The sequence below is a fragment of the Gopherus evgoodei genome, chromosome 13 (assembly GCF_007399415.2).
Source record: "Gopherus evgoodei ecotype Sinaloan lineage chromosome 13, rGopEvg1_v1.p, whole genome shotgun sequence".
In the NCBI taxonomy this organism is placed as follows: Eukaryota; Metazoa; Chordata; order Testudines; family Testudinidae; genus Gopherus; species Gopherus evgoodei.
This window is the reverse complement of record NC_044334.1, coordinates 6727466-6744545: the sequence shown is the minus strand read 5'-3', so window position 1 is coordinate 6744545 and position 17080 is coordinate 6727466. Positions and strand designations below refer to the sequence as shown.

The window sequence follows — 17080 nt, the reverse complement described above, 5'->3', positions numbered from 1 at the left end:
GTTTCCTGAGATGAGTGATCTGTACAATAATTGTTCTCTGATGTTTATTTTAGGTTCTTTTCTGGCGGCTGGTTTTACTGATGGAACCGTTTACATCCTTGATTCTATTTCATTAGAAGATGATTGCAAAGAGTTCAAATACTCAAGAGGCCCAGTAACTCAAATAAGCTTCTCTCATGATTCCCAGTATCTTGCAACTGCTGTAAGTTTTTCTCAAGATATATGTGTATTCTCCTTGCAGCACCTTTTGGTGGGACTGGAACTTACAGCCTGTGCCATGATATGATCCTGAAAGAAGAACAGGCAGGAACGCTCGCCCTCTCGTAAAGCTCTCTCAAAGCTGTGACTTTGTAAAAATGGCACCTTCCTCCTCAGTGTACCTGCTCCCTGTCTCTATATAGAGCCCTACCAGCTGATTCTAGTGACAAAAATAAGTGTTGACATCTCTACTCCTCTGATCCCTGCAGTATGAGTGATGGGAGAGTCAGATGGAGTCTGGTCTGGCTCACGTATCATCAAAAGGATTGTGAATTCATTTTCATATTTTGGTGCACCGATGTAACTGGCAGTATCTGAAGGCAATGAGGTTGCATTTGGAATGCAGAATCTTAATTACTGATGATGATACATCCCATGGGGACTGGAAATTAAGAAAAATATCTTTTTGTTTGTAACCTGAACACATTTTAGTGTTTGTTGGTTCTGTTCAGATCCTTTCTCCCAATCAGGTTTGTTGTTGTTATTATTGTCATTCTATTTACCTCATTTTCCTTGTGGCTTCTACAGCACATAGTTAGAAAGGCATGTAGGCCAGACTGATGAGCTAAAAATGCTAAGAATGTCCTTGACAGCTGGGGGAACACAATAGAAATGCAGGCTGAAGATAAACTAAAATATTTGTATTGTCATTTTAGGATGAAAAATATGCAGTGACTGTTTACAAAAGAATATGGAAAAATGGTGAAAGATCCTGGGAGCACCTAGCAGGGCTTCATTCACATTATAAACCAATTCGAAGTATAATATTTGGAGTCCTTTTAGACAGCGATCAACCAAGGCTCTTAAGCCTTGGGGAGGACAGGCTGTTGGTAAGTCTGCTTAAAAGCATGCAAGGCAGTACAGTTTACTGGTTAGAGCAGGGGCTTAGTGGCAGGACTCCTAGGTTCTATTCCCAGTTCAGACTCAACTTGCTGTTTGACCTTGGGTAAGTTACTTTAGCTCCTCTGGGTCTCAGATTAGTCATCCATAGCCTGAACATTTCCAGATAACACTGCAGGTGCTGGGTTTCATGTATGAAATCGTGTGTGTCTTAGGTCCTGGCTGTGTGAGAGACAACTCTTCATCCCACCATTTGAGAACAACTATGCCCCTATCGTTGATAGTCAGTGGGCTTGTCCCTTTACATGTCTGGAGTTGGCAGCTGGGCATTCTCAGTGAAGGGCCCTTGACTCTGTCACCTGCTCCCTCTCTTAGCCAGGTAGACTCTCACTTTGAGCTTCACCTCATATTGCAAGACCTGTCTAGGTACTGGGGGTGAAAAGCCTTCCCCCAGGCTCCATACCAGTTGCCTTTGGAGCTGTGAAGTTTCAATAGGGCAAGACTTATCCCCCTTTGCCCCCAAGCTGCAGAGCAGCAAAGGGTGGAGTGCAATGGACCCAAGGTCTTGTTGCACCCTTCTCAATGAGAGGCAATGGCCAGCTGATGCATGTAGCAGCGGATACACCAGCACAGGATTCCAAAGCCTACTGTGAAGGAACAGCGTCCCTGTGATGTGTAGGGGGCCATATACCCCTACACAGGTTCCCCACATTCTTCCCACACTCGTTCCCCCAGTGAACTAACACCAATTCCACTGCAGTCAGGACCCTCCACAGCTAGGGGATTCACACCTCCAGCTTTGGCTGAGGGTTTAGCATGTCAGCAGGGAGCTGAGTTTCTTTTGCTGTGGAGTTCTTATTGTGTTCCCTGTACCTGACATTGCATCAGCTCAGTGAGGTTATAATCCGTGTGAGCTTTAATAATTATGAATACATGAGCAGAGGTTGCAACAGTAACATTTTACAAACCTCAGAAAATCTCCTCTCCTACCATGCAGGGCTTTTGGGGATGTGAATTCAGATCAGTAGTGTAAACAAAAGGTACTAGGGAGGAGCAGACTACCCTGACTGCTGGCAAGTCTGTGCAGCTGTTTCACGTGGATCTTGTTCATTGTGTTCTATTCAGGTGGAGTATGATCTAGGCAGCAGCAGTAAAGAATACCTGGCCGTCCTGCGAAGAGACCGCATTGAACAGAACGCAATCCCAATGTGTTTGGCCTGGTACCCTCCCTTCACTCCAGAAGCTTTTATTCTCACTGCCAATAATCGGTACAAAATGAAGCTTTATAATGCTACGACCAAAATGTGCAGGTAACTGGGAAACTCAAACCCTGGTTTATTTTCACAGTGAGTCAAACCTTGTTCCCCTTTCCCCCAATCTTCTCCTCTCGGTGTGCACCCAAGATCAGTGGACACTATTGAAGAATTTGGCCTAATGGACATGCAGAGAGTCAGAACTGAGAATAGAAGCTCAGAGTCCCGAGTGCCTGCGCTCTGTTCAAACCACTGGACCCAATGTTCTTTACTAAAAGAGGAGGGAAATTGTGATTGTGATAGAGTCCTGCATAGCTTCACAGATTTCATCTATAAAGCTGCTTGTGTTATCAGGCCACTGTACCTCAACTTGGACTGTGCTAGCTACCAAAATATCCGTTCAGAAGGTTTTCCCTAGTTACAACAGGAATCTGACCCTGGCCAACAAAGCTAACTAGCAGTCTTTAAACCCAGATGGACCTTGTATTGGTTTTCAGATAAAGAAAACCTGAATGTGAAGCCAGCATCCAGTCCAGCTCAAGTCCTCTCTCTGCTCTGCTCTCCGAGCCAGACTGATGGGATCCACCTTTCCTGTCTCACTGCTACAGCTGCCCAAATATCCTTTTACCAGAAGCCGAAATAGTCCAGGTTCTTAATGGAGCACATCAAATACCTGGAGATAGATTTTCCTGGATGGATGTAACTGAGGGCAGAATTCAGCTCTTAGCTTTCCCTAAGTTTCCTGTAGAAATGACTAATCACTGGATAACACAAGTTAATGGAATGGAAGCCAGCACTCTCACAGAGGACACACTAACCATCCATCGAGGATGTTAGTGACTAAATTAATCACAGTGTTTGCAGAAGTGATCCAAGAGAATGGTTCTTTAAAAGCTCCTTTTGCCAGCTTGCCCTGAATGCTAACCCTCTGAGATTATTTAATGATGTGTAATTGTTGTCAGAGTCTAAAGAGCTGGATGTTTTGGAAGCTGAGCAGTTCGTTCTTCAACCAAAAGTGCAGAGTCCCAAGGGGAAGCCGATATTTGATCTAGTGGGAGCCAGGCTGCTTCAGCCTACGTCCACACTACAGCTTTAAATCGATATTAGTAAAATCGATTTTATAAAACAGGTTTTATAAAATCGATTTTACGCGTCCACACTAGGGCACATTACTTTGGTGGTGTGCGTCCATGGTCCCAGGGTACCATCGATTTCCGGAGTGGTGCACTCTGGGTAGCTCAGTAAGAGAATAGGACCAATAACTTCGATATCCGTCCACACTAACCCTAAATCGATTTAGTAATATCGATTTTAGGGTTACTCCTTTCGTTTAGCTGGAGTACAGAAATCGATTTTAAGACCCCTTAAAATCGATTTTAAGTGCCTTGTAGTGTGGACGGTTACAGCGTTAAATCGATTTAACGCTGTTTAAATTGATTTAACGCTGTAGTGTGGACCTGGCCTTAGTGAAGACCAATAACTGACTGAGCCATGGAGACCAAACTCTTCTCTCACTCCCAATGGTGGCTCTTCCAAGGAGAGAGACAGGGTAATTGGAGTAGAAGATTTTGGTCTCTACAGCTGTCATCTTGACACCTTTCACCAGCACTAAATTCACACTCTCACACCCCTATACACACACACATGCCCAATCCCATTCTTGTGCACAGCAACATTTGTGTGAAAAAATGGATAAGATGAATAGAATAAATGAAAATGTTGTTTTCCTTTAGAAAGACACTTCTGGGGCCAACCTATGGGTCCCCTCTTGAGAAGATACAAATCCTTCCAGCAACAAACAGTCAGGATCCACAGAAACGATATCTGGCCTATATTACAAAAGATAAGGTACAGAGTTCCCATATATTTATGTCAGATATGCTTTTTGGATTGTTTTGCATAACATTGCGAACAACCTTAGGTACAGTTGTACCTAAGGGAGAAACACACGAGATATTTAAAAGGAGGCAGTGTTACCAACTGGATAGAGCACTGGACTATAATGAGGGACACTTAGATTCTATCCCTGGCTCTGCCATAGCCTTGCTGGGTGAACTTGGGCAAGTTACTTCCCGTCTCTGTGCATCAATTTTCTCATTGGTCAAATGCGACTAATGATATTGACCTGCATTGAGATTTACCAATGAAAAGTGCTATTAAGAGGTAGGTATTATTCTGTTATAGTATTTATTGTTTTTTATACTATCAAATATTTCTATAGTGCTCCTCGCCATATCCTCTACCTGTGTGTGCATATAGTGAAACCTGCCCATAGCAACTACGCAGCATGAGAGAAAAATTCAGTCTCTGGAATACTTTAAAGTGCTTGCTTAGAAGAAAGGTTTGCCTGCTAAACATGCAGGTCCTTAGTGGAGGTTTCACCGTAAACGTGGGAGGTTCTGAGTTTCAGGTAATCTAGTCCTGCATGTGTTCAGCAAGGCAAGTAACAAAACAAGTGGAAAGAGAGTGCAGGTCTGAAGCTGAGGTATTGAGGGGGATTAAATGAAAGATGTGGGGCTGGGTGAGACCAGAGGTATTGGAAGCTGAGAAATTGGGAGTAGGAGATAAGGGAAATGGGAGGTGGGAATTGTGCAGAGGAGTTGTTTAGCCTTTCTGTTGTAGTTCACTTGGGAGTCAGTTGTACTGCTTTCTATGCACAGTGGTCACCATTTAAAAAAATCAGTATTTCCCCACAGGTACCACAGTATTTCTCTGTACTTTGAATAGTCAATAACTATGGTATTGAATTTTGACACCCACCCCTTTCCCCATATATGAACATTACCTGTCCCTGGTGAAGAAGGAGTTAACCTCAGCTCAGCATCCCCTCTGCACTCAGCTCCTCAGGGGAGGGGCTATAAGCTTGATCTTGGCAGACAGCTGGGTGAGAATGCTTTTGGGATGGGCTGGCTTCAAGCCCAGGGGTTATGGAGCTGGACTGAACTCGAAGCCAGGAGTTTGCTGTTTCCTTTTCTGCGTGTATTCTGTTTTTTTGTTAGACATGCTCTCCCTAGAGGAAAGACCCTGTCATCCATGGATGCGTTTCCCACCAGTTTATGCTGAGCTCCCTGTGTGGTTACTGTACGGAAGTGGTGAACAGTGTAGAATAACACACTAGTGACTTAAAAAAAAAAAAAGCTGCTTCTTAGGTGCTGCAAATGCTTCAGGCCCATGTTCAGACCTACTGTGAGCAGATATAACTCCAGTGAAGTCACTAGGTGGTTCCTGGTTCCACTCAGATCTGAATTCAGCTCTGGGGATTTGATTATCTCGAAAGAGCCATGTCAGTTATTCCTTCCTGGGTTGTTGATTTGGATTTTCAGGTGGCAAATTCTTCCCTGATATGGGCACCTGAAATCCATTAACACAAATGGAGACAGTGTGATTACATCCGAAAGCAGAACGTGGCCCCTACATGCATAGCATAGAGGTTGGATGATCTGTAGAAGGCTGTCATTAGGGCCAGCACAGCTTGCGCCTCTGAAATTCACACTGACTCGTGGAACAGTGTGGTAAAACTTTAGATTTACATATTGATGGGCCCTTCCGTAGTCAGCCTTTTCGTCCACACTGGAATATTTCTGGGGTAAATCTTGTCTCATTTTCATTACCATGGAGGTCTCTGTGCACCCCAGAACCGGTGCATTTCCATGGCACTAGAATGGACAGGATTTGAGAACCCCATGCAGAAGATGCAGATTCAGGACACAGCCTCATGAGCTCTTGCAGTCTCAGTGCTGCAGGAGTATTTGCAGAGCAGGCTGAGAGTGGGTTCCTGTCACTACAGAACCCTCCACAATGGACAGACCAGATTCCTAGCCGGCCTACGAGGGGGTAGAGTTTACCCCTCTGTGTCACATAGGTCATAGAGCATAAGGCTAGAAGGAACTACAGATCATATAGTCTCACCACCTGTATAACACAGGCCACCAACACTGTCTAATACTAAAAGAGCTGAATCTGTATAAAAGTGCCAATCACCATGGAGTTACCCTTTTTCTTGGTAGGTTGGCTTGCAGATTTTGCCCATTGATGGTAACCCCCACAAGTCCTCGGCTTTCATTTGCCATCCAGGAGGTGTCTCCAACCTTGCTAGTTCCTACGACGGATGCCATGTCTTTACAGCTGGGGGGAACGATTGCATCGTGATGAAATGGGAAATTAATGTCAAGTGAGTAAACACCAGGGAAAAGCAGAGCATGCTGTTCTCATTGCTCGCGATGTGCTCTGTCCCTTTACACAACTGTGACCAACACAGCTAAAGCATATGTCCTGCTGGCAATGAACTTATGCTTATATAGGGACATTCATCCCAAAGGATACCATTCCGCTTCAGAAAGGCTTAACATTGAAGCCCCTAAAACTCATTCAGACAAGAAGCATTAATATAGGTACCCTGGTGCAAGCGTGACTTTAATACCATCCTGTGCAGCACTGACACCTGCATTCAGCTTTGTTTAAAATGTTACCTAATCCAGCGTTGGTTTGCTAGAAGGGCTGCAGTTAAAACAGAGAGGGCTAGATCTTCACACGTGCTCCGGACCCACAACTGGAGCAAGATTTTCAAAAAGGGCTCAGCTCCCATTTAGGCACCTAACCGAGGTGGGCAGATTTTCAAAGGTGTTCTCAAGTGGAATCACTAAGGATGCTGAACTCTTGAAAATCTCATCCCAAGTGTCCAGTTACCCATCACGTCATCCAAGAGGATTGGCAATGGAATCCACAATTCCCTCTCCCACCAATTTATAATTAAGGATCCTGTTTTTGGACTAAGTTATTAGAATCCTGGTATTTCCTAGGCTTCTGCACCGCCAGCCAAGGGCCAGATCCTGTGAGACACTGAACACCCTTATGTCACATGGAAGTCAATGGGAGTTTAGGGTACTCAGTACTTTGCAGGATCTCACCCACGGTGAATGCAAACACCGATGTGCTCTTGTGACCTGAGCACAGGAGTGGGAATCAAAAACTCATAAGTGCTAATCCTGGGTTGGATACTGACTCCCTCTGGGAGCTTTGGAATATCTCTTATCCTCTTGGCTTCATCATCTGTTAAAAGGGGCTGATCATTCTGACCTACCTACTTCATAGGCTTCTTCATTAATAAATGAGTATTTTTAAAGTGCTTTGAATATGAAAGGTTCTATGTATGTGCTAAATCATTTATAAAACATGGATTTTAAGATCCCTGCCTGAGAGGCCACAGTCTGGGATCGTTCTAGAGCCAGGCAGTGGGGATTTTGACATTTGGGCAGGGAGGTGGGTCTACAGGAGCATCTGTTTCTTACAAAATGCCCCGCAGGATGAAAAACAATAGAGAAGTGTTGATATAGACTATCCAGTTTCCAAATGGAATGGTCTGGTATTGTCTAGGAAATCCCCCATGCATTTGCAGAATGGATTTAGGACGAACAACTCTAATGCCTTGCCCATGAGTAGGTAATCTGAAGTAACTGGGACTGCTCCTGTGAGTAAGGACTGCTTGTATGTGCCAGTTTTGTGCTGCTCTGGCAGCAAGCGTGGAACTTTCCTTTGTCAGCTTCCAACTGAAGAGCTGTGCCAAAAAGCTGTGCCATCGATATCTGAGAAGGGGACACCTCCTCCAAAAGCCTTTTTATACGTCCCTTGGTAAAGACGCCAGAAAGAGAGGCCATGTTTGTTGCCTTTAATGTCTGGGCTATTCATTCTGATGTGAGCAAAAGGTGGGGTGAGGCTACCACAGTGCCAAGCGCGCTATGAATGCCTGGATAGATAGATGCAAACAGCAACCTGAAGCAAGCAGCTGCAAATGCTCTGACACCAGCCTTTTCAGTGCAGCGTAACTTCATGTTTGAAAAAGGAGGAGATGGTGCTTACTCACTCTCAGAGCTAGAACTGAAGGATGGTTTAGGTTAGAGGGTTAGCTATATATCTGTCTGCCTTAGGGTTTTCCATAGTATCTTTCGCCATCGGATGTAAGGTGGGAATTCATCCTCTCTTTGATTTCTGCTACATCATCCCTGCTGGGGCTGGCTTTAAGATATTGCTGAAGAACACCTTGTTGCCCTTTGGAGTGCACCTAGGGCTTTATTCCTCAAACACGCTCACTCTGCAAAGAATTCAGTTCAGACACTGCACACTATGAACAGAGCTCCTCCTGATGATTCCCTAGTAATACCAGCCAGTTGCAGAGCAGTGAGGGCACAGAGCAACTTCTGAGCTGCCACAGCAAAGGAAGCCCTGGTGGGAGAGCAGTGGATTTATGTATTTTCTTTTTCCATTTCATCTGGCTTAATCAGGTGGGGGTCGGAGTGGGCAATAGGATGTAAATGCTCCTTCTTTATAATGGTTGGCCATGGTCCTGGCATCACTGAATTTGTATGTAATTTGCTCTTGGAGCAAGGCTCTTTATGAGCTAATTAACACTTTACTGCTGCTTCTGGTATTTTCTGTCTCTCCACTATGTTTAATGTCAAATAACTTAATTATAAAAAATCATAAAACTTGCAGATAGCACAATGGAGAACAGCACACCAAAGGTGCAGATCAGAGCTGATGCCATGCTGTCATGAATGCACCGGGATGTTGCTGATGTTATTGCAATAGCAGGCTATTGTAGTGTCTTGGGCTGTTTTCATTGTGGGAGCTGTTACTTTTCTGCATCCTGACTAACACATCTGGCTCTTTTGTCTCTACCGCCTATGAAACTGAAATTTAGATGACAGCTCATGGAGCTAGAGCGGAATTTTTACATGTACAATGCATCTAGGACATTGTCTTCCACTGTGGAGAATAGAGCGCCTGAGTGACAGAGCCTAATATCTTACCGGGAAGGAGTGTGTGTAATTGTTAGAGTCCGGGAACTAGGAGCTAAAGTTTGATTGTTCTATGGAAAGCTCTGCGCACTAGCCCATTACCTGTGCTGGCCTGACATAAGCTAATTAATGCCCACAACATTCCTGTGAAGTAACACACTTTATAAATGGGGAAACCAGGACACAGAAAAGTTAAACGTCACACAAAGACTACACACCAAGTCAGTGGCAAAGCCAGGATTAAAACCCATCTCCTGGTTCCTAGCCCTGTGCTCATTCCATTAGACCAGAGACACACACAATAATAATTACCTACTATACTAGGCTATTGTATGTAAAACACTGGGAAATCCTGGGCTAGAAAGTGCTGTAGAAGTGCTGACTGTTAATAGAGTAGCATAAGTTTCAACTTAGAACTATACCTTTCCCTGTTTGTTCTGAGTTTTGAGCGGATTTTATTTGTTTGTTTGTTATAAGTTTCTGTGTGGCTGGCAGCAATGACTGGAAAGGGAAACAGAACATTTTTCCTTACACGAACCCTTTCTGAGCTATCTTTTTGTTATTACCATAGTGCTTTGGAGGCTGCTGTTTCTCTGGGCGGTGAGGATTTGATCCCATTTTACAACCTTTTGGATGGCGGCAGAGATGGTGAATTCTTCAGGGTAATTACAGTCACAGTAAACATTGTGTGGTAACAGCTGGTTAATATGTTAGAATTAATTTATACGGGTCTGACAAATTGTGGAGGTCCAAATCTGCTTTAACAATAATTTCATTGATATGCCTTTTAGTATATCTTCAGAGAGGTTTATGTGCCATGCATGTTGAGAAACTGAACTTCGTTGTACTTCATTTGATTTTCTCTCAGGAACTGGAGGACTATTTTTACTATGCACAGCTGCGCAGTCAGGGTATTGATTCAATGAAGACCAGACAGGTGTCAACACATATTCCCTTGGAGGAAGTTCCATTTGTAATGAGAGCAATGGGGTTTTATCCATCAGAGGAAAAGGTTTGTTTTTTACCAAAGAGAATGATTGTGTTTACAGGGTATGCGATCGGCCAATTTCTGATCTCAGTCAGACGGGCTAGATCTGCAATAAATCCATGGATTTTAAATGTATTTAGTCTAGAACTACATTAGTGTAACTTTGATCAAAATCTGACTCTGTATCTTTTATAAAAAATGTAAGAGATAAAGTAAAGATTCAGGACCACTAGGGGACTGGATTGTTCTAGGGCAGGGGTGGCCAACCTGAGCCTGAGAAGAAGCCAGAATTTACCAATGTACATTGCCAAAGAGCCACAGTAATATATCAGCAGCCCCCATCAGCCCCCATGCCCCACCACCCTCAGCACCTCCTGCCCACCAGCAGCCCTGCCAATCAGCACCTCCCCCCTCCCTCCCCGTGCCTCCTGCTCCCTGCGATCAGCTGTTTCACAGTGTACAGGAGGCTCTGGGATGGAGGGGGGAGGAGCAAGGGTGCAGCAGGCTCAGGAGAGGGGGCAGGAAGGAGTGGGGGCCTTGGAGTAAGGGGTGGAGTGGGGGCAGGGCCTGGGGTTGAGCAGGGGAAAGTTGGTGCCTGGAGCTCCAGCCCCAGAGTCAGCACCCTATTCAAGGAGCCGCATATTAACTTCTGAAGAGCCGCATGCGGCTCTGGAGCCACAGGCTGGCCACCCCTGCCCTACTCTCAGGCTTGGTAAAAGGAACCTTTCACCTTTAGATTGGATGGACAAATCCATCCCAAGTAAATGGAGTTCAAAAGTTTCATCTGTCAGGTGTTTGGTGGCCTCAGTCCAGTTCCCAGAGAGTAAGTGCTCACAACACAAAAATCACACCCATAATTGGCACCTCAGAAGAGAGGTTGGTTGCCTCAGAAAAGAAACTGAAAGCATGAAGAGTGGACTCTCCTTTCATCCTATAGGGCAGGGGTGCTTGAACAATGTGTATAGTGGGGGTGCTGAAAGCCATTGAACCAAACTGTAAACCCTGCATATAATGGAAACCACTTCAAGTCAGGGGTGCTGCAGCACCCCTCACAGCCCTAGTTCCAGCACTTGTGCTATAGGGGGTCCCTCCAGGTCAAATTGGGGCCCACCCTGAGTTTCTTCTGCTTGTGTTAAGTGTTGTTTTATACAAATGGGGCTTTGGAACTTTCAGCTCTATACACTGACTCATCCATATAGTCTAAAGCCTCTTGTTTTCCTTCCCTTTGTGCCTTATATTAATGATGAGAATGTTTTTACATAGAGAAAGCACCTTTCACCTGCAAGGGACCTCACCATCCTTCACTAACTGATAAATGTTTGACTTAAATTCTTATGAAAATCTCGCAAAGTTTTATTTGTCAGGTTGCAGCAATGGGGGGGCTTTTTTTTATCAAAAATTTCTCAGGAGTTTTAAGCCTCAAATCCTCTTTGTACTGTAGCTAGAGATAAATCCCTTAATAAGGTTGATGATTCTTATCCTATTGTAATAGTATTTCTGAGGCAGTTTGTATTTACACATACCTAATTTATAGCACAGCAACCTGGCAGAAAGGAAATTAAGGTACCTGGAGCAGATTTATTGACTCTGTTGCAAGGAGGTGTAAATTACAACTTTCAGGGCCGGCCTAGTCCCTTCATCCAGGAGAAATTCTCTCCAAGGGAGAAGACTAAGCAGTGGCATCACTGCTGTATTCTGTCAGGCTTTCTGCCAGGGAACAAGCTTCAATTGCTGCTGGGGCTCCATAGGAACCCCAATGATGGAGGCTGCACTGAGGGAATCCACCCCACCAGCCCTGTGGCACTCTTTCTCTGGGGATCCAGCAGAAGGAAAGTTCTGGGCACTTTTCATCAATGCAGCCTTCCCTTAGCAGACTTTTCTTGGGGCTTCTGGAGCTGCAGAAGTTGGTCTAATCTTAGGATGAGCTGGTGCAGCGTCCTGCATTGGTACTATAATTTTGTATATAGTTAGATGTTTTCCTGGGCTCATTACATTGGCATCTCCTGCTGGTGGGGAAAAAGAGAATATATTCCTCTCATCCACAGTTGCTAAAGGAGGCATGAGGAATATCTCCTGATAAATAATCTGTAAGAAATTAGAGGACAGCATTTCAGTCAAGGAAACTACCCTGAAACTAGGCAACCTATGATCTGCTTCACAAAGTAGGTGGGACAATATTAATTCACAGAATGAAAATTCTTCTCCTCCCGAGCATTTTATTAAATAAAAAGTGAGAGGGGAAAAATCAGCATGGAATCCACTAGCAGGAGCTCTTGGGAGCTGGAGAATTTTTCTTTTGTAATTCACTAGGACGGGATAAAACTTAATCCCAGATCAGCTAGAGCTGAGTGAAATGTTCTGTTCTTGCCCTGCATGGCATTTGCCAGGGCAAAAATATAAGTCCATGATTTCCATCTTCTCTGAGCACCATTCAGTGGAAAAACTTGTGACATGAGGACAAAGGCCCAGGGCTGAATGCAAAAGCCTCCCCATGGAGGCTTTGCATTGGCCTGCCTTCCTGGGGAGTAGAATGCTTGGTACGTGTTGGCACTGGGAATTCTCCCAACATTTAGCTCCATTTGTAACTGTAAGGAGGCTGCTGCCTCTTTAAACATGAGCACAATAAAGGCATGGAACAGAACTTGCCTTTCCTCTCAAACATCTGCAAGGCTGCATGCCACTCTGACTCACAGCAGCAGGCTTCAGGAAAGCTGTTTAACTGCAAGTGACAAAGAGGCAGTTACTGCCTGACTGCCCAATAGAAGGACTGCTGTATGAGTGATACAGGGAAATAAAGGGCAGGATGTGGGACCCTACGAGCAAAGTCCAGTCCTCTGCAGTTGCAGAGGGCCCCAGAGGCAGTTCTTCTGCACAGGATGAGTGGGTATTGGTAGCGGGAGTGGAAGGAGGAGACTTTTGGAAGGTCATTCATGATGTGCATATCACATAGCCAGCTGCATGCGTGGAGACTTCCTGCACACTTGTTTGTAGCAAGATGGAGTCACCATTTGGTGGACTCACTGTCCCCAGAGTGGAGACACAGCTGCAATGAGGGCTGCAGTGAGGCAGCCAGAGAATTGCTCTGCCTTCACTGCATGGCCTGTGGGGGAATCATTCCTTCCCACTCTCATGTCAATTGTTGGATACATCTTATAACGAAAGATTTCCCCAGTATATTACATCCCAGACAAAATGCTTCTCTGAGAATAACAGAAAGACCCCAGTGTATTGCAGGAATTGTACTTCTGGGGTTGATGTAATTTTGATGTGGTAAACAACTTCTTTAAAGAGACACTGTCAACTAATCTGAGGCTAGATTCTAATCACAGTTATAGTGGTGTAAATCCAAAGTAAATCCAGTGACTTCAGTGGAATTATTCTGGATTTATATTGGCATCCCTGAGATCAGAAACTGGTCCAATGCTTTAAAAGAAACCCACCTTGTATAAGTGTCTTTTGTCTTGACTTTTAGATTGAGGACATGATAAATGAAGTCAAATTTAGTGAGTACGTGCACACTGGAAAACACGTTACAAATATCAATTTAGGGGATTTTATCAAGCTTTATATAAATCATCGACCAGCATTTGGCTTGTCAATGAAAGAAATACAAAATGCCTTCCAAGTTCTTGGTTATGATACTGAGAATGGAGAAATCGTTATCAACAGAGGAGACTTACTGCAACAACTTCAGTGCAGAGGTGAGCGTTTTCCTAACATCAGTTTTATGTTTGCTTGTTCTGTCCTTCATTTAAAAGAGTATCCATTGCAGTGAAAAGTTATCTGGAGACAGGTTTCGATAGGTGGCACGTTACCTCATCTGTCTTAGAATTTTAAATTAAATAACCACATACGTTGTCTCAACTGGATTGTATCCTCCTGTTTGAAAATCGCTGCACACTCCAAATATTCCATCTGCTATCTGAAGAAGGTGGATCTTAAAGAATATTATAATGCCATTATATTAATTGATTGTGTGCCCTCACCATGAATAGTATATTCAGTTCAACTCACATGATCTCCAAAAAAGTAGTAATAGAAATTGAAGAGAATCCAGAAATGAGTGATGAAAATTATTAGACGTTTGGAATGACTTCATATGAGGAGAGATTGAAAAGATTGGGATGGTTTAGTTTAGAGATGAGGTGAATGAGAGGGAACATGATAAAGATATCCAAAATTAATGGCATTGGCACAGAGAAGGTAAATTAGGTACTTCTATATTCCCTCTCTTATTATAAGAACAAGACAGCACCCAAGTCAGCTGAAAAACAGCAAATTTAAAATGGATAAGAGGAAATACTGTATTAACCCACACATTCTCAACCTGTAGAAATCATTGCCACATGGTATCGAGGTAAAGGGCTTACCAGGAAGTTAAAAGGGATTAGACACACATATGGATGATGAGAGCATCCACAAATACATGACATAGCATAAAACATTTTTAAAAGGGATATAAATCCTCATGCTTCAGGGCATAAGCCACTGACTGATGGAGGTTAGGAATAAACTCCTATGTGCAGGCTATTCTGTAACAGTTGACTAAATGTTTTCTTGCACCTTCCTCTGAATTGTTGTGGCGCTGGCTACTGCCAGTAGACCACTGATCTGAGCTGGGAATTTGTATGAAAAGGAAGAGTGAAAACTGCTGTAGGTGCAACTGGGCCCAACAAGTCAGATCCAGTAGCCTTTCCCCCTCCCAGAAACCTAATTTATATGCCAAAAACTAATGTTTTCACAAGAACAAATTTTTCTTGGATCAAATTTCTTGCACTGTGATCATGCATTCTGAATGGTGGTACTGGCTAGCCCCGGAGGAACCTAAACCATCCTATTTTGTCCTTATGCCATTCTTGCTAGATATGTTTGTGCTGAGTTTGTGTTAATGAGACAGCTTAGAGATTGTGTTTTTGCTTTATGTGTAGGGGAGCATATGACAGAGGAGGAGCTGGCAGAGTGTCTTACCACCCTGTTGGGCATGAATCCAGAGGGTGGGAGATCTGAGCTGGGCATCTATGATCCCTCAGGTACAGGATGAATGTTCTATGAAACAAAGAAATAAGATTGCTTCAGTTCCTTTAATATAATAATTAAACTGCAAATCCTATTTACCTTGTTACTCCAATAGCTGTTAAAAATGTTCAGCTGGGATTACAAAATATAGTCACAGGGCCAAATACTGTCCTTGGTCCATGCACTTAACTTCCACTGATATTGGGGAAAAGTTCTACTGCAGACTGAAACTCATATATATTTAAATAGCCAGTGAAATGTAACAATGTCCTTGACTACATTACCTTATGTTTATCTCCTGTCTAGGAATGGAAACTGGAGATATTTGCTGGAGGGCTCACTCACTCGTGTGATCCACACGCAAAGTAGAATCCTATAATATGCAAATTATTTTCAGTTCCTTGCAGAGTTGTCCATTGTAATTGGAACCCCTGACTTCTGCCATATTCATGCAGTTTCTGAAATGAGTATCCCAATCCCTAAGTGTCTACAATAACATCCAGTTGGGATTTTCCACAACTGATGTATGCCTACTGAAGGTGCATCTCCTGGAGGGAACAGCTTAGTGGTGTAAACCTCAGGTTTGAAATACCTAGATTCCTTGGAACCCTAGATTCAAATCAAATCACAGCAGGATAGAAACAGCACTTTGTCCTTCCGAAGTAGATACAGTGAGTGTTGTGCAGTTTACTGGGTGTGAGTTTTACAGATGAGATCTTATTAACCAAGGACCAGTCCATTCTGCAGAGATGTTAAAGGTCCCAAGTAATTTTTTATAAGGATCTGGGCCTAAATATGTTCTTTTATGCCTAAATTACTTGAAACAGAAAATGAATATTGTTATTAAAGCAATTGAGTGGAGTCTGCAGATATCTGAATAACAGTATTCAAAATACAGCATGCTGAAGATGGCTTTGTAACTATCTTCAAGAAAATCATGGATAAGTAACAGGAAAAAAAGCTGTGCAGGATTAGAGGAGTCAGAGATGGAATGGACAAGTATAGTGCTATAGATCATTTAGTTTAGATCTAGTTCTCAGTGGGAGTTGAAGGTGTGCTGCACCTCACAGGATCAGTGCTTTTGTTCCGTGACAGGGGACCTATTAAGTATTAAACTGATACTATATAAGGCCCCTTACACGTATTTTTGTAGACATTCCATTCCACATTGCTGCTGACAAGTCCTATTGATCTGGAAACCTGATTGCTTTGGGGGTGGTTGTTTTTTTTTCCCCCTCCAGGTGCAGCAGCTTTGTTGGAAGAAGAAATTCCAGAGGAAATCACAGCAGAGATATTTACTGCTGATATTCTTGGCTTACCTACTTCTGAACCAGACGGAACAGAGACAGAAAAAAATTATGAACTCACGAGTAGCATAGAGTCAGCAGAGTCATAATTGCCACAGAGTTTGTAGTTTTCTACCCAGAAATGCATTTTCTGTAATCATCTTTTCTCCTCAAACCCCTGGGAAACTATATTTTTGTATTTATTATAAAATAAAGATAACATAAACTTAAACATACCTGAAACTCTATGACAGCGTGTCATAAAGCCATAGGATTAAAACACTTCACAAAGTCTGGGCCAATAGTCAAGCAGCAACCACGAGGGAGTTCTGAGTTTGGAGCTCAAGAGGAAGCAGCTTACTCTGTCCCTAAGGACACCATGTGTTGCTGATCAATGACCTCCTCAATGAATGCACTAAACACAGGATTGGGTTAAGTAAACTTGCTGCTAAGACTGACATCATGGTATCAATCACAAATTCTGCCCTGAAGAGGTCTCTTCAGAGTGCAACATTATGGTTTTGCTCTAAATCCATCTAATGGTCCAGTGGGCCATTAGGACAATCAGGAATCACCATGGCATAAGGAGGCAGGGAGAAGAGTGAAATATGAGCTGGCATAGTAGCTCTATGCCATCCATAATCC

At 43.5% G+C, this 17080-nt stretch overlaps 1 protein-coding gene across 3 annotated transcripts in view; it reads left to right on the top strand.

The window, feature by feature from the left end:
* Positions 1–16869, top strand: part of WDR66 (WD repeat domain 66) — a 32055-nt gene extending 15186 nt beyond the window's left edge. For 2 of the 3 annotated variants that reach the window (XM_030583293.1, XM_030583294.1), the window contains exons 13-22: positions 54–202; positions 915–1088; positions 2224–2408; positions 4085–4199; positions 6359–6522; positions 9717–9807; positions 10014–10157; positions 13606–13834; positions 15062–15163; positions 16391–16869. In XM_030583293.1, the coding sequence (XP_030439153.1) occupies positions 54–202; positions 915–1088; positions 2224–2408; positions 4085–4199; positions 6359–6522; positions 9717–9807; positions 10014–10157; positions 13606–13834; positions 15062–15163; positions 16391–16545 (1508 nt within the window). In that variant the 3' untranslated portion in view covers positions 16546–16869. The remainder of the gene's footprint in view (positions 1–53; positions 203–914; positions 1089–2223; positions 2409–4084; positions 4200–6358; positions 6523–9716; positions 9808–10013; positions 10158–13605; positions 13835–15061; positions 15164–16390) is intronic. The other variant, XM_030583295.1, reaches the window with a different exon arrangement.
* The last annotated feature ends 211 nt before the right edge of the window (positions 16870–17080 follow it).